At 32.5% G+C, this 18,870-nt stretch overlaps 1 protein-coding gene across 1 annotated transcript in view; it reads left to right on the top strand.

Annotated features, from left to right (window-relative positions):
* LOC145292238 (armadillo repeat-containing protein 7-like) overlaps window positions 1-18,396 on the top strand; it is a 39,094-nt gene extending 20,698 nt beyond the window's left edge. Inside the window, exons 4-7 of the mRNA XM_080138562.1 lie at window positions 3,175-3,241; window positions 10,522-10,592; window positions 16,211-16,302; window positions 18,021-18,396. Of these exons, the coding sequence (XP_079994688.1) occupies window positions 3,175-3,241; window positions 10,522-10,592; window positions 16,211-16,302; window positions 18,021-18,071 (281 nt within the window). The 3' untranslated portion in view covers window positions 18,072-18,396. The remainder of the gene's footprint in view (window positions 1-3,174; window positions 3,242-10,521; window positions 10,593-16,210; window positions 16,303-18,020) is intronic.
* The last annotated feature ends 474 nt before the right edge of the window (window positions 18,397-18,870 follow it).

Below are 18,870 nucleotides of genomic sequence, written 5' to 3'. Positions count from 1 at the left end.
TACATATTTAATAATTCTGTGGAGGGTACTTAACTCCGTTATTTGGAGAGGGACTTGTGTAGTGAACTACTACTATGATGCTGGTACGGTATGCTTCCCTTATTTCTCTCTTTCTCCCTATTCTTCTACTTTTCCCTTCTTTTCTTCTATCAACGTCACTAGAGGTTTCAGCCAATCGGAATAGAGGACTGTCCTGAAGAGAGATACAAAGAAGAAATCTCTCTCAGACATGTGGAAACGATAGAAGCATCAACATGTGATGGACCAGTTTCCCTGGGTAAAGACTTTTATCAAAGAAATGTACCATCCTCTTTGTACCCTATATCTTGCAAACCTTTATAAAACATCATCAATCCTAAAGTCTCGTCGCACTTAATTATAACCTAATGTTTTCTTTTCCTCAACTGTTCTTTTTCAGCACTTTTGTCCTCTCTCTAATGTCAGAGGCGCCCCAAAAAGGGGACCAACCGAAATGGTGATCCTTCTTCAAACGTCGTTAAAATCTATGGTAACCGCCATATCATAACATTACCATGATAAAGTTAGTCATAGTTTCATAACAGTTCAACTAATAATTTAATAATCAAATGATACTATGATATTTCAATATAACTTTAATATAATTTTAAAAATCCTATTGAAAAAAAATTAAAAAAATAATAATACCTAGGTAAACAAATAAAATAAATAAACCAGCATAATTTTAAAAAAAAATGCAAAATAAAATAAGAATAAAAAAAAACTCTTGGTAACATTGAATAGGTACAATTAGTTATTTAATATTTTGTAAATATATATAGAAAGTTTTTTTTTATTTGTACTTTTAATACTTTTCTTATAAAATTAAAGTTATTTTTATGTGTATAAAGAAAAATACCCATACCTGACAGTATCTTATATCTCTAACAAGTCACCATTCGTCCATGCATGGAATATTGTTGTCATATATGGGCCAGGTGCATTAACCACTAGTCTTTCTTTATTGAACGGAGTCAAAAAAAAATCTCCACTCTAATAGATCCTGCACTATTAACCAAGCTCCAACACCCGTCCAATGGCCGCAACGTTGCATCTCTATTCTTGTTTTAATTTTTAGATTCACTGTCTCTGGTTAGATTAGATTACATGTTGACATGAGCATTCTCATGACAGTTTTCTAAGCCTTACTACTTTCGATCTGGCTCATGACAAATTGAAAGCAGGTATATTTTTTTGTGACACCATCACTAAAAGATTGCTCTTCAGATCCAATGAGCCTCCTCTCTCCAGTTTGGCTTTTCAACAGAACACCCCCTTTCCTAGATATATTATTTTCACTGCAACTGAGGAACACTATATACCCCACCCATATGATAACCTTTTAGAATATCAGAGAGAGATTAACAGGTCCTACAGTTTACCCTTGTTTTACAAGTACTTTAATGGAATGTGCTCCAACAAACTTGTAGCATTAGTACCTCTTTGATATAAATATCATCAACTAACCCAACAAGCAGCAAACTCCAATGCCATCATTGCCGAGGTCCCCTCCTATACAAGAGAACTTTCTACTCTGAAAGTTTCTTCCTTTAAGCTGCTAGACTTTGGAATTTTCTTTCTGTATCCTGCTTGCCCAACTAGACTAACATGCAGAAATTTAAATGTAATGTGAACAGACATCTCGCTGCTCAACTCTCTACTTGGGTGGATAGTTCCCGTCAGAATGGTGAGAACCATTTTATCACTGATGATGATAATGATGGATTTCACCTGCTAAATTGTAAAGCAAGGGTTGCTCAATCTCTAACCACTTCTCTCGTGAGTTGGCACTGCTTGATTCCAGTGGTAAGGTGAAGTCCAGGACAACTTGAAACAACGCCAAGAAAAGCAGATAGCATATACAGCACCTGGTATTCCCAAATAGTCACCCACTTTTAGTACTGACCAAGGTCAGTGATGCTTAATGTCAGTGACACAACGAGAATCGGCATGTCAACATGATTATGCCATAGAGTGTTCCTGTAGGCATAGTCTCTAATTCACAGTAGCCCATTACATGTCAGCGGCAATTTGTTTTGGGTGAATATGAATAAAAAAAATTAAAAATTTATATATATAAAGGGCAAAATGTGTGTGTGTTTTTATGTCTGCCAAAAACTTTTGACACACGTGACAGATCCTCTTGAGATCGGTATCGTTTTTAAGCTTGGTCATTCGGATGACAAATATCGAAAAATTGGCCAAAATCATTCATTCCTTCACGCTAAACTAGACAGTTTTGTACAAGGAAGGGGTCATTTTTTTCGTCGACATTTTAACAAGTCATCGTCACCGTTGGATTGACTATGCTTAATTTCAATGCTCTTGACTTCCAGTTGCGCGATGGAGACATTAGCTAAGACGTTACGTTTTTCCCCCCTTCCCCCCCGCTTTCGCGTTACAGGTTTAAGCCTGCTTGCCTACTACCACTTTTTTTTTAACACCTCTCTTCACCCAAATTGTCTACTGTTGTTTTGATTACACCCCCTCACTACTACCACTTTTTTAATCCCCCCCCCCCGGGTTCCTTGCTACACCACCTACACACACCCAGGCAATGCTAGTCTACAATAAAGGAGAAAACTAGTAAAACTCTGATGAGTTTATCTTGCTTGCTTTTCACTATGCACACCTTACATCTTTACATGAAGATCTTAGATGGTAGGAGGAAGGGCAAATGACATAAACAAAGTGCAAATGAGAAGAGAAGTGGTGAGAAGAATAGAGATAAGTAAAATGGAGAAAGGAAAAAAAGTGGGGAGAAGAGAAAGAGGGTCTATAATAGCACAAGAAATTTTCATAAATATTTGGGAATTCCAAACATTTATGAAACTCTTGTGATATCATAAACTCTTTCTATTTTCTCTCTTTCCCTTTCTTCACATCCTTACTCTCTCTCCCCCTTCTCTATATCTCTTTTCCCTAAGATGAACAAACTGGCACTAAGCATCCATTTTGTTTTATGCTAACAGTTTTTCATTGTTAGTGAAACACAATTTCGATAAAGAAGAATAATTATATTAAGTAACTTTAAATGTTTGAAGGTTAAGGAATGCCAATGAATACATCAGTTTGATTTATTGGTTCCATCTTTTAAATGCTTTGTAATGTAGTTAAACAAAATATACAAATACGTTTATTGATTTTTATTTTCAGATAAACAAAACAAAGAATATATAGTCAAAAATGATGGTGTTCGGCTTGTTCGAAAATGTTTAGCAAGGTAAGTAGTTTCTTCTTGGGTTGTCTTCAAATGTCTGCTTACATACTTAACACCACAAAAGGATTGGAAGCAATAGGTGAAATGGGCAGAAGATTATTTAAGCGAAATTGACCATCCAAGAGAATGGATTAGCAAGAATTTATTTACATTAAACTTGAAGATGACTAAGTTGTAATTGATTGGGAAGTAGCCTTCTGGTATTTTGTTCCACGGATTGGATGTTTTAGAAAAAAACTTTGTTTATGGAGATTTTGTTTGGTTTTTGGTAAAAAGGAAAGTTCATGGTTGTGTTGTGTAGTTGGGGTCTTTTTAAGATGAGATGGGAAGATAGAGAAGAGACATTTATACAATTTACAGTTTATTGAAGAGAGGAGGGAGGGTGATCAGCTCTTTTAACACAAGAGAGGACAGTCATTACTTAGATGGAGAGGGGGACACATTACTTAGATGAGTTATACACAAAGTTCATTATAAAGATGAGTGGGAACAATGTTCATATAAATGATTTCACATTACCTTCAATTTGGTAGAAAGACGACGGCAGTTACAAAAATATGAGATGTTCTTTTATTCCATTTGACCGGTCAAAATGATGATCACATCCAGGAATTCAAAGTTGTTTCTACATGTTTAAAACTTTCCCCTTCGCTTCTAAAGGGACCCTCTTCTGACCAAGTCAACTCTGTCTCCTATCGTTGTCTCCCTCTCTCTCCGTCCATCTTTCAATCTCCTAAAACTAGCAAACTATATTGAGAATTCATTTTCTGCTATGACGTCATGTATGGCTTCAAAACATGCCACACATGTGGAAACTCACGTGACCTAAACATGCATGGTTCGCACATGTCCAAACCATTTCTGCAGACAAAGAATTCTTACTAACCTATTTTTTGACCTAACTTATTTTTCGATATGTTTTTAATTTGCTATTGTTTGTTCTTCTACTTTTAATACAGTTTTCATAAAAAGAATTGAACAATTAAAATTCATTTTACAACAACATATCTAAACTATTTTATGTGAAACTGAACAATGCGAATTCCTTTCTGAATCTATTTCCGAACCTTGCTTACAAGGTTCGAATCTCGGTCTATCTAATGTTTTTCTTACTTACACGAAAAGGGGAACCTTTTCTTGTAACAGTTGTAGCTAGACAAGTTCTTATTATGAATGTTTTTTTCTTTTAGAAGAGGGAAGGGACCAGGGATTGGAGTTCTGTCAAACACAATGAACATAATACAATAGAGAGAGGCTAGCAAACATCTTTTTTGTATGAAATAGGTTGTAAGCACAAGGAGAGATCATCTCCAACTATATTGTGAAATCGGTTTTATACTATCAAAGTATGAAAGAGTGCTCCAAGTAGCACTTCCTTATATATGACAGCAATATATCTGGCTCTTATACAGGTAAATGATTGTGTCAGGAATGAGGTATCTCTATTTTAGGTCTGGAGTAAAAGTCAGTCCTACAAGCTGATAAAAGAAGGCTTCTTTAAGAAGAGTGACATTCATTTTAACTCGGGAAGAGAGGGAAATGATAATATGAGCATTGGTATTGAAAAGACAGAAGCTTGGATTTAGAGGCAGTAAAAGTAACTAACCACTTTTACCCTCACTATATTACATTTTTTTTTTTATTGCATTTTCACCCCAAACAAGACATAGTGCCACTTTGATGTAGGGAACTACTATCTGGTACATAAATTGTAGGGATACTATGTAGGGAGTTGAGCAGCAAAATGTTTGTTTACATTACACTTAAACTTCTTCTGCATGTCAGTACAGTTGGGGAAGCAGGAACCTGGAAGGGAATTCCAAAGTCTAGCAGTTCTGGGGAAGAAACTATTAGCGTAGAAGGCTTTCTGGCATCTGGGGATTTCTACTGTGTAGGGGTAGGATTTTGCTGCTTGTCGGGTTTATCGGGGGGGGGTATTTACATCGAAGGGGGTACTTGTAGTTTTTTTCGAAGCATTTACCATTAAAATATTTGTAAAATACATCATAGTTTATATGTTCAGAAACATAAAACTAGAAAATACATACTCAAAATCGGAAGAAAGAGAATCTGTAAGATCTTAATCATCAATGCTCTTTGAAGTGCTGCCATAAATAGTTGTGTAATCTGCATAGATGTCAACAAATTACCTCAGAATATGATTTTGAAGATCATTTATAAAAATCAGGAAGAGGGTTGGGCTCAGAATAGATCCTCAAGGCACTCCGGCATTGATGCAGTGTACTTTGGACGTCTATTCACTAACAACTACTTTTACAAACCTATTAGAGAGAAAGAATTTGATTGTTGAGAGTACATTTCCAGATATTACATAGCTATCAACCTTGTGAAGCAAACCTTTATGCCAAACCCTATCAAAACCTTTGATATTTCAATATGTACTAGAGGTAAGACCCTCATTGATAGAGTTACTGATCCTGTGCGATATCACAGTCAGTTGTTGATCTTGCAGAATGAAATCCATGTTGCTTATCAATAAGCATTTTGTTTTTGCTAAGGTTGTTGACAACTGGATTTATTACAGTTTCATAGACAGAAATTACACCACGGATCTGTCATATGCGCTTTAAAACAGGCGTAGATCTGATCATCTCAGAGAAAGATTAAATCTGGACACTATAGGAAAATGTGTGCAGAATAGAAGACTTTGATGGTATGGCCATGTTGAAAGAATGGGTAAGAGTTCTTGGGTTAATAGATGTAGAACAGTTGAAGTAGCAGGTTCAATTTTAGGCAAAGAAAGGTCAAGGAAAACATGAAAAGAAGTGATAAGAATGGACTTGAAAGAGGGATAAATAAAGACTTGGTCAGAGATAGTTTAGTTGGTAAATCAATTTCTAAAAGCTGTCCAACACATGCCAGCATGTAAAACAGACGTTAAATCAATGAGGATGATAGTCTCCCCTTCTCTTCCTCTTTTCTGGTTTTACAACATTTCTGAACATATAAACTCTATGATGGCATACTGTTAAATGTCAATAAGATTGAATATTATGTGCATCCTCAATCCCTTGGAGATTTTAACCAATTTTGTGTTTTTAATAAATATATTCAGTAATCTAACATTTATGTCACATGATATATCTACTCCATAAAATTAAGTCAGTTGAATTTTTCAAAATCAGACCCAAATAGCATTTAAGTTTACAAATTAAACTTTGTTTCTGATTAACCAATTTTTTTATTTTTTGTTGTACTTTGTTATTAGCAATATAATAATGTATTTAGTTACAATTTCTTGTAAAAAAGAAAAAAAATATTGGGCCTAGTGAGAATATTGCTAATATGGACACCCAAAACACACTATCAGGTAAACTATTATATTTATTTTCTAACATAAAAATATTAGCACAATTCTTTCATAAAATTACTTCATTCTAATATAGTTTATATATATATATTATATATAATTTAAACAATTGGACTACACTTGGCCTTTTGGCCAGGAAAAGTGTAGTATCTGTTCTGATGTTAACACTTTTCTATTCTATCAATCCGTAAAGGAGGAGTGTTTCTAGACTAAGGCAAGTTTTATTTTTCTAATCCAGAGTGACCCATTTTCAAGGAGTTAATCTTGTGTCTAATTTTGTTGTCGTGGGGTGATGAGTTAATAGAAAGAATTTGTTTACAGTGCTGCTGCTGCTGCTGCTGCTTTAATGTTGTAAGTAGTTGGAATGCAAATGGCGTCATGTTACTTTTAAGCAATTAAAATGTAGTCGAAAGTAATGAGAGAGAGAGCAAACTACAAGAAACCCGTTTACGTGGGTCTTACACATTATTATTATTATTATTATTATTATTTAGGTAATCATTTAAATAAAAGAAAACACATATTAAAATTAATTTTTATTTAAAAAAGTATGAAGTTTTAAATTACAAAAAAAATGATATAATTAAGAATAAGCAATCTGGAGTTACTTTCCTTGAATATGACGTTCAAAAATTACTCCCCTTTCACTATCCAAATTAATTCATCTCCGTATTAATATTTTCACATGTTTCCGTATATGCATGCTTATTGCGTTATGTAACTTTCATAAATATATATATGCAATTTTCTTCCATTATTTACTGATTATTTTTGACATTAACGAAACAATAAAGAAAAGGGAAACTCATTTCTCAAATTAAAATTAAAAATAAATTGTAAACTTTATTATATACTAGCTGTACCTGGCCACACTTTTCTGTGGTTCAGTCTGGTTAACGCAGTATTAGATTGATTTGTATTGTTCGCACACACATACAACTGTGATAAATTTTAAATACGATTTAAAAAAATAGCAAAGTAATATAAGTGCGTAAGCAAAATATTTACTAGTAACATCTAAGATGTATTTAATGTAAAATAAGAAGAATTGTAGCGTAGCATATGCACACACACACACACACATACGTGCACACACGCAAACAAAAAACACAAATATAACTTGTAAATACAATTTGAAAAAACAGCACATTAATGTAAGTGCATAAGAAAAGTTTGGATTATTAATATGAACAATAAATCTAATGAAAAATAAAAAGCCTTTAAAACATATCTGTTAGTGACGCCATGTTTTAGTGTTAGTAAGTGTTCGTTTATTTAGTAGAATAGAATTCCGGAATTTGAGAATTTTCAGCGCTTAGCCAATCAGAATGGACGGATTTATTATTTATGAATCTGAAAAGGGAAAGCTTATGTTATGTCTATATGTTTATGATCTAGTTACAATGGGTGAAATCACATTATCTGTAGAAAGTGTAGATTTCCTCCCGGTGGTGACTGCTGATGGTAGGAGGACTAAATATTTAGAGAGAAAAATAGGAACTCTTTCCTCTAAAGATGTTGTGATTGTGATGGTGTTGCTATTAGGATGCAATGTAGCATTTTATTATAACGACTAAATGTGTTTAAAATGGTGTTCTAAAGTTATATAAGATAGTAGCTAATAGTCTAGGCATATTAAATGTGTATGTGGCATCTGTTGTTGCAAACCTACAGTACTTTGGTCCAGTGGGGAATATCTGCAATCATTGTATTTTATAGGAGACTAGCAGACCGCCTAGCATTGCCTGGTGTTAAAATACACTTAACTATGATGTTTTAATTCATGCAGATTTCGTATTCATTACTATAGAGCAAATTCTCTATTGATTATTATTATATTGTACCCCATATATATTCTATATATTTATAATGATTTTAAAAGTTAGAAAAATGGCTTTGGTGCCATCAGCTAGAATCAAAACCAAAACATTTAGAACTCCAGTCTTAGTCATTTTTTAGCACTTCAGTCTTTGTTGTTACCTTCTGGTGCCAGATGGATAAAAATGCCTAAAAATAAAGTGATTTCAAGCTAAAAATGTATATGTATGCATGTTCAGCAGTTAGTTGATTTATTCCTGCTAAAGTTAACTATTTTAATTTTAATGTTGACCCCCTTAGCAGCTATTTTTACAGACTAAAAGCCAAATTGAAAGTGTTTCCAAGATCCAAATACTCTATATATCAAGCTTCAAGTCTGTAGACCAAATATTCAGAGAGGATTTTGGCAGAGATATTTTGCACATACAATAACAAGGTCACATACATATTAAGGTTACATATATATATATATATATATATAAATATATATATATATATATATATAAGTAATGTGATTGATAATTTAAAATTTAAAAATCAAATTATAATTAAATTAAAAATCCGTTTCATAAGAAGGAACAACAACAAAATTTTGATTTTGTTGTTGTTCCTTCTTATGAAATGGATTTTTTTTGTTCCTTCTTATGAAACGGATTTTTAATTTAATTATAATTTGATTTTTAAATTTTAAATTATCAATCACATTACTTAATATTGAGTTAGCTCTAGGATATTTACCTATCAAGCTTATTATATATCTAAATTACAACGAGCACTTTCTCTTTCCTGTATTTTAATTAAACTAGTAATTTCACTGTTACATTGAAATACACTCAGCTCTTTAGACTATTGTTCTAATGTCCTTTAAATTATATATATATATATATATATATATATATATATATATATATATATATATATATATATATATATATATATAATGCCAGTATTTCACCATATAAAACCTGAACAAGCACTTGATTTTCCTCAAATGTTATGACTAAAAATAAAAGCTATAGTTGAATTTTTAGAGGTTTATAAAGAATCAGAATTGAAATCGTTAATTGTATCAGAATCGGGAATTTAGTACAGAATCTGTAATTGTATCAGAATCAGGAAAAAAAAATTGGAATTGTCCCATCAATAATTACTTATGTTGCATCTAAAAATAAGTATCGTCACCAAAAATTAGAAAAAATTTCCGAGTAGAATTAAATTAGAATTTCTTTGAATACGACGTTTAAAATTACTTCCCTTTAACTGGCCAAATTAATTCACTGCCATATTAATAAAACTATTGCTGCATGTTCCACATGTGCATGTTTATTGACTTTATGTAACTTTCATTTTTTTTTTTTTTTTTTTTTTTTTTCTTCCTTTGAAGATTGTAATGCCGGGTATGGGGCAGCCAAACCAGCTGCCAACATTGCCCCGCTTTTTTATTGAAACCAACCGAGAGCTCTTTTTAGTATCCTCGCTGTTCCCTTATAAAAAAACCTAAACATAAAAAAAAATAATAATAACTATTGATTTAGACCCTCTGAATTTTCCAAGGACCCATTCAAATTACCATCTATGAAATGAGATTCAGGGATTCACTATATTAGAAATCTATCATTACACAAAGAAAGAGTTTCAGTGCTTATATAGTATGAGCTACAGGTAAAAATTGCCTTCCAAGTAAAAGTATGTAAAAATAAGCATCCTCACCAAAAATTAGAAAAATTATTGAGTAGAATTTAGAGATAAATATCAGTTTTCATATTTTGTTAATCTGACATTTATTCCCCTCCTGTTCTACAAAATTTCTGCTCTCATCAATGCAAAATATGCTAAAACTGATTCCTATTTTTAAGTAAAATTCTATTTGTTAATTTTTCTTAATTTTTGGTGTAAATACCTATTTTTGTCAAAGTTTCTTATAAAAAAGGAAAGCTTAGTTTGTAAAGGATGTTTTTTTTTAGTTTACTTTTAATCTATTTCAGTTATTTGTTAGAATGATTTGTGTTAAATGCTGCTGTAGCTATTAGCTTTTTTTTTTTACAAGTGGCATTCTTATATGTATAGCAACAAACAATAATATGAAATTAAAACAAGCATTAATAACCAAATATATTTTCCCCTTTTCTTTCAGCTGTAATGTTGAGACAAAAGTATCGGCTCTTACAACTCTCATGTTTCTCATCTACCCAGAATCAAAGAAAGGTGAGCGTTCATTGATTGAATTATTCATTTTTTTTCCTTTTTATTTTCTTCTTTTCTTTCTGACTTCATCTTCTTTTCTTTTTTTTTTTACACGGTGGTGTAGGTAAGGGAAAGGAATGTTGGTATTGAATCAGACTTTTTGTAATGGTGGTGTATTTGTTTGTATCAGCATGTCGGACTTCTGCACAGAGCTCATGAAGATTGTGCCTCAGGATTTTCTGGTCTGCATGAAGTCCTCCTCATTAATCTATTTGTTAAACTGCAGACTTGCAGGGTTTTACTCTGGATAATGAGACTCAGCAGTTGCATGCAAAATTATAGCAGGTTTGGCTCAGAACATACAAAAGAATGCGGCAGAAGTAATACTGCCACTTTCATGCTATTGATTTGCAGTTCTGTGCCTGACACATCTTCGCTTGCCACACATAAAGGAAAAGATAACAGAAAATGACTATAGTAGTGAAAATTGAAAACCTACGTACAAAAAATAAATAAATAAATAAAAAATCCAACTTTCGAATTATAATTAACAATTTTCTAAAACCTGCCAACGCCAATTCTCAAAAAGGGAAAACATTAAGAAGTTTGTCAAATTAAAAAGAAAATTATATCTACATTTAAAAGTAGATAAGGACTTTCCCTTCGATCATCTTTCCCCAAATAGATGATTTTAGAATCAGAATTGGAATCAGTAATTAAGAACAGAATTAGTAATTGTATTGAAATCTGAAATAAATATTGGAATCATCCAGTCACTACTGGAGATAAAATGAATAGATTTATATATATACTAGTAGGCTACCCGGTTGTAAAATACGCTTAACCCTTGGGCTACGGTGGTATTTTTACACACATTGCTTATGATGGGTGTGAATTTCTTCACATCACATAAAAGCAAGTCTAGGGTCTTTGAAAAAGAATTTTTTTTATGAAAAAACAATACAAACATGGGGTTCAAGCATGTGTTTCATTCATTGATTAATGCAGTTGGGGCAAAGAAGACTTCCATAGTCCTTGAAGACACCATTGTTGCAGTTGTTTGTAATAGTAAAAACTAGGTGTTAAAAAATTAACAGCCAGCCTAGTCTAAGGATTACGTATGATATATTAATTTATGCAAATTTTATATTTATCATTATTATAGAGCCAATTTTCTATTGATTATTATACTGTACCTATTATATAGTAGTGCACCCTCCTCCCATCATAGCCCAGTCATAAAATATGTTTAAATATGATATTTTAATTCATGTAGACATTGTATTTATTATTATAAAGCGAATACTGTATTATTATTATATTGTACCTAATATATATAGTGATTTCAAAAGTTTTTAAAAAATGACTTGAGTGCCATTAGCTAGAATTAAAATCCAAACATAACTCTTCAGCCTTATTTATTACTGTCTACCTAAATCCATATGTATACAAAAACTTTAAAAAATAATTTTGTTAAAGATATAAATGTACATTTGTGCATGCATAGAAATAACACGTTTAATTTACCTACGCCTACCAAGTTTCAATTTTTTCAATTTCAACCCCTTAGCAGCTATTTTTACCAACCAAAGAATAAATTGAATTTGTTCCACAGATCCAAATCCCCTATATCAAGTTTCAAGTCTGTAGAATAAAAATTAACAGAGGAGTTTGGTAGAGAGCATTCCTCACACAAACAGACAAGTTTGCTTATATAATCTTTGATGAAGGAATTTTGTAAAGATATTGAAAAAAATATTTAATAATATTAATAACAATAAACATAATTTTTTTAATATTATTTTTTAAATATGCTTGAAATGTGTCAACATTATGTGAATAAGCTAAATCAAAAAAAATGGCCACCAAATTTGATCTGATGTCATGTTTATCTAAAAATGAAACTCGAATTTTCATTCAAAATGATTCCTCATTTAATAATATGGCACTTGTACAGTTTAATCAAGACACTAAAAAATGAAATATTGGAAAAAAGGTTTATTGTACGTATCCGTTTTGAACCGAAGATCTCAAAAAAAAATTTCATTTAATTTGATCGAGTAGTTTTTTTCTTTTTTACAGTGGAAAAAAACATTTTTATGACAGCAAGTTGAAGGTAGACATCTTTGAATTTTTTAAATTTTTGTTTGAATTTTTGGAACACGTCACGGGGAGATAACTCAATTTAAAGTGCCGACACTCCCTCCCCATCTTTAATACTAGCTTTTCTTTCTAAAAATCGAACCTTTTGCTCAGTATCATAACAAATTGTTTTTTCGCTGTAAAAAAAAAAAAAACTACTTGATGAAATTAAGTGAAATTTTTTTTCAGAGAACTTCATTCCATAACGGATACGTACAATTTAAACATTTTTTTTCGGTATTTTCATTTTTTAATGTCTTGATTAAACTGTACAAGTACCAATAATATTTATTAATATAAATTAATAATATTTAACAAAAACAACATAAAACCATTTCCAATAACTATACAGAATTTTTCTTGTGTTCTCTTCATTAACTGTGCTTGGAAGATGAACAGGGAGGAGGGAGGAGGTGCGCAACTGAATGAAAAGTCAATATGCAGATTATGTAAAAAAAAAAAAAAAAAAAAGATAAGCATGTTTTATGTATATTTGCGACAGACAAAATGGAGGGTGGGGTGTAAGGTTTGTTTTGACAGGGTCTCTCTTAAAAAAATCTACCAAAAATCGGGTATCTATCTAATCAATATGAAATTTTCACCGATTATTAAGTAAAGAACAAACTTTACAAAGGTGTAATGTTTTATTTTCATATTCAATATATAAATATATTTACTTTTTTTTGCATATGTAACCCTACTCCCTTCTTCATTTTTGGTCACACTTACCCTTAAAATAAAGAGCCAGATATACACATATACTCCCTGTATTAGAGGGGAGGGGAAGAATTTAAAACAAAACAATAGGTGCCCTTCAAATTATGAGATTGAAAATCCAAATTTCGAATGTATATCATACATTGAAGTCAAATGTCATGGGTTTTTGCAGGACAATCAGTCAATTTCTTCTCCTTAAACAAGCATCACTAATTACAGTTTGAAAAGTGCTTTACATTGTCATCAAACCTCAGTACAACAAACATCAAGGATTTTTCTTAAGTGAACATAAAACATGCAACAAACTACCATTTCCTGTGGTTACGTGACATCAAGCAACAGTTGTTGATATCACAATGTTATCAACGGCTGAAAGTTACACGTTTCAATAAGACATGAATATGCAAAGATGAACACATGTTTTTATACTCTATCTGAAAGCAAAAGCTGCTGCTGGTGCCCTAGATTATAGTGTTGCCTTAGCCACTGAAAATGGGTTACTATCACTAAACATAAATATATGGAATACAGCACACAGCAGGATTATAGTTTGTAGTGAATTATTCAACAGTTAACTGTTTTCTTCCTTCGTTTTGGTTACAAAGTCTTCTGAGTATGTATTATTTGGATTATTTAGGCTACTGAGCTAATCTTGAATGTTATTCTCACAATGCTTCAGCCGATGTAACTTTCTTTAGGTGTGTCTTGTTGAACTCGAGAATTTTTGTCCCAAACTGAGGAATCTGTATGAAATTTCAAATGTGACACTTTATTTAATTCATGGTGGTAGTGTGCTCTTGTTTCATCATCTATGACCACGTACAAATCTAAAATAATTTGAAATTGTATTCTTAGTATTAAATAAAGGATTCTGTTTGAAATTCCATGCAGATTTCTGAGTTCGACAAGATACACTTGAAGAAGGTCAGAAGTTACATCAACTGAATTATTGTGAGAATAACACTCAAGATAAGGACAGTAATCCGAAGAATCCAAATAATCAATTCTCATCTCAGAAATTTGGCAACATATTACTTTTGAGTATGTTATTTAGTTGATTCATGGGAAACAAATCCTTAGTTAACAATCCTCAGCTGATTTTTTGACTTTCAGTAAAAAATCACAACTAAAATCCTGAAACATGCTAAAGTAAAACGAATCATAATGATTCTCCTATCCTATTATGATAGAAGTTCCAGTTTATATTCAATCAGTCATTTCCTTTTCATTTTGTTGTGCAAGTTCATTAAAATATATATTGGCATGCAAAACAGTGTAGGGTACTTGTGCAGTTTAATTAAGACATTAAAAAATGAAAATATAAAAAAAAAAAAGTTAAATTGTACGTATCCGTTATGGAATGAAATTCTCCGAAAAAGAATTTCACTTCATTTGATCTAGTAGTTTTTTTTTGTTTTTTTTTTACAGCAAAAAAACAGTTTGTTATTATACCAATCAACAGGTAGCCATGTTTCGATTTTTAGGATAAAAGCTAGTATTTAAGATAAGAAGACCATTTACGACAACACATCAAAGGCTGTAAATGACAAAGTTCTCTCTGGTTCTCTCTCCTCTGATCTCGAGCGCGTGGTTCAGTGGGGGAAGATGTGGCTGGTTTACGAAATGCATCCAAAACCAAACTCCTATCCTTACATCATCAACGCTCTGATCCCCAGCTGGCATCAATTGTGATGGATGGCTCTCGTCTGGGTGAGGCCCCGTGTTTTGACAAGCTTCTGGGTTTGACCTTTACTCCTGATCTGAAATGGAACATGTACATCAAGTCTGTTGCCAAGGTCGCTGGAAAGATGGTGGGATCCTTCTACCGCTCCAGAAGATATCTCACTACTGATGCAATTCTCTATCTATATAAAAGCCAAGTACGTCCAAGGATGGAATACTGTTGCCATATCTGGGCAGGAGCTGCTAAAAACAGCCTATCCTGCCTTGATAGAGTACAAAATAGACTTCGTGGCTTAGTGGGGGATGCCCTTTTCTCTACCCTGCAACCTCTCTCCCACAGAAGAGACGTTGCGAGCCTATCCTTGTTTTATCGTTATTTCCATGGCAAGTGCTCGTCTGAGCTCCAATCTCTGGTCCCCCCTCGCCAATCTTTCACGAAAAACACCTGTCTAGCTGAATCCACTGTGAAAAATTTCCCCCACTCTATATCTGTGCCTAAATCAAAACGCAGATTCCATGAACAAAGCTTCTTTCTTAGAACTGCACGCCTGTGGAACTCTGTTCCGTCTGCCTGCTTCCCTCCAGACTACAACTTGGATGTCTTCAAGTCCAATGTTAAGAAATTCCTAATGAACTGCCCCCTTAATTAAACACTTCATGAAATCTCCACACTAACGTAATGTACTTGCAATAACCCTTATCCCTGAGTGGCTTCCGGGCCTTGATAAGTGGTGATCACTGTGTAAAAAAAAAAAAAAAAGAAGAGGAGTGTTGGCCCTTTAGACTGAATTATCTCCCCATGGCATGTTCTAAAAATTCAAACATGGTTGCCTCCAACACGCTGTCATAAAAACGTGTTTTCCTGCTGTAAAAAAAAAAAAACTACTCAATCAAATTAAGTGAATATTTTTTTATAGGGGAACTTCAGTCCAAAACGGATACATACAATATAACTTTTTTTTCAATATTTTCATTTTTTAATGTCTTGTACAAGTACCCATTTTTTTTAAACAAATTTATTTATTTTGTTTGTTTCATAAAATACTAATGTTCTTTGAAAATCCTAATATTTCTTTAAAGTTTGTTTCTATTTGCAGAGATTCTAACTTTAGAATTTGCCAAGCAAATGCTTGAACTAGCAAAAAGTTCAAACCAGAGGTTTAGTAATCTGGCTAATATATTCTTGAAGGTAAGTTTTGCAGTCACCATTTCTATCATTTCATGTGAAATAGAACTTCGAATCAAATATTAGTTATGTTTCTGAATTTTTGAAATGAGGATTAATAATTTGGATTATTCAGACTACTTTGTCTTATTTTGATAACATTTCGGCTGATGTAATCTCTGATTTTCTTTAGGTGTATTTTGTTGAACTCTGGAATCTTTCTGTCAAACTCAGGAATCTGCACGTAATTTCAAATTGAACCTTTTATTTAATCCACTGGGGGTAGAATTCTCTTGTTCCATTAAAATTAAATTTTATTTTGTTTATTGTTTTTGATTTTTCTTTAAATCATGATTCATAACATTTGCAATTTTTCAACGATTCATAAAGTTTTTTGCATTATTTCTAAATCTTAAATGTTGCTAGAATTCTAAGAATCAGTTTTTTATGTTTCTGAATTTTTGAGATGATGATTGATAATTTGAGTTATTTGAACTACCATTCTCATCTTGAGTGTTATTCTCACGTTTTGGCCGGGGTAACCTCCAACCTTCTTCAACTGCATCTTGTTGAACTAGGGAGTCTTTCTATCAAACTCGGGAATCTGTATGGAATGTTGAAATGGAACCCTTTGTTTAATTTACAATGTTCTTGCTTCATCAGCCGTGACTGGGTGGAAGATTTAAGTAATTCACGATTGTATGTTTAGCATCATCTGCATCGAGGATTGAAGCTTCCACCTCCAGAAGAGTGTCACTTATTACTGAATTTTTACTTTGTACTTTATCTGTTATGTCATGGATCATGTGAGAATTGGAAGAAAGTGACAGAAAGAACCAATAACATGTCCTGTTGAATGATAAGATTACATACCTAAAAGTGAACTCTCTTTTTTTGTTGTTGTTTTTTTAACTTGGGGGTTACCACTTATTAAAGCCCAAAGACCACTTGAGGATAAGGCTTAATGGTAGTGTAGTAATCGTTAATGGTATAAACTGGGTAGAATTTGATTATTTATGGGAACAGCTCAACAAGAACTTGTTTATATTGGATTTGAAAGCCACCATGTATTCAACTAGGAAGCAGGCCAGTGGAACAGTGTTCCACAAACGGGCAGTTCTGGGAAAGAAGCTTTGTTCATGGAATCTGCATTTAGATTTAGACACAGAGTGTGGGGAAATCAGATATAGTGGTTGTAGCTAGTTGAGTATTTTTGTGAAAGTTTAGCAAGGGGGAACCATAGATTGGAATTCAGTCAAGCACTTGCTGTGAAAATAACAATAAAGCAGAGACAGGCTGACAACATCTCTTTTGTGGGAAAGAAGTTGCAGGGAAGAGAAAAGAGCATCACCTACAAGGTTTTGAGGCCGGTTTTGAACTCTATCAAGGCTGGATAGAGCGCGTTGAGCAGCTCCAGCCCAGATATAGCAACAGTACTCCATTTTAGGGCATATCTGGCTCTTATACATCAGCATTGAGATACCTCCTGGAGTGGTAGAGTGATCTAACCATTTTTACAGTGATCTTGGCAACATATTTGATTTGGCATCAGTAGAGGACATCATCGCATTTAAAGATATTGCAAACAATCTGGGATTGTGAAAATCCTTGAGAAGATACATCTTGACAATCTTAAGTATTTTGAACAGAACCTATCAAGATTGAGAACATAGATATTCTTCATTTAAAGTAGAATTTTTCCATTTCTTTTAATTCTGACAAACTGTATTTTTCATTTTCAGGATTACTTTGATAAAAATCAGATTGAAGAAGCAAAAAAATATAATTCCTGAAAGTGTCCTGGTAAGAGAACATGGAGAAGTTTTACCATTGTAACAACGGATTTTATAAATATAAAAAAAAATTTTAAATTATTTTCCATATTGGAATTAAAATCTCACCAAGAAAACCTCAAATAAAGAATGTTGAATATCACATCAATGCGCGCCAACAACACCTAGCACAACCTTGATTCCACAAGTCAAAAGACAGACACATTTTTTACTTATGAGAAAAAAGAAACTAAACAACTGTGAATAAGGATGGTTTCATCCAAAATTTCAATTAAAAAATGAAAAGAAAATGTTTGCATCTTAAATCTTAAGGTGTTTTTCAAAACACTTTTGTATTCAAAGTTATATATATATTGGCAGGTCTTTACATCTTATATTACTAAAAATGTTGAAGTTGACACCATTGGCCTTGACAGGGATGATAGCCTTATGGTAATAAAACATTCCAACAGTCTAAAATGTGAAAATGGTAAAAAAAAAAACATCCTGAGAAAATTTAAGAGAACCTCAAAGTAGATATTAACTCCAATATAAAAGTAGTAGATTTCCTAGGCGTAACATTTAATCTGAATAAAGGATCCTATGAACCTTATAGAAAAGATAACGCAAATCCATTATACGTCCACCTTGTCCAACCATCCAAAATCGGTGATTAAGTATATCAGCAAAAAAATTTGCAATAACTCCTTGAGCAAAGAAATATTTTACTCCCATAAAAACTTTTACAGTAAAGCCCTTAAAGATAGTGGTTATAAAAACATTCAAATAGAGTACATTGAAACCTCATCCAATAAAAATG

This window comes from Euprymna scolopes, chromosome 2 (assembly GCF_053919585.1).
Source record: "Euprymna scolopes isolate OS-2025 chromosome 2, ASM5391958v1, whole genome shotgun sequence".
NCBI classification, from domain to species: Eukaryota; Metazoa; Mollusca; class Cephalopoda; order Sepiida; family Sepiolidae; genus Euprymna; species Euprymna scolopes.
This window is presented reverse-complemented; position numbering and strand designations above follow the sequence as displayed.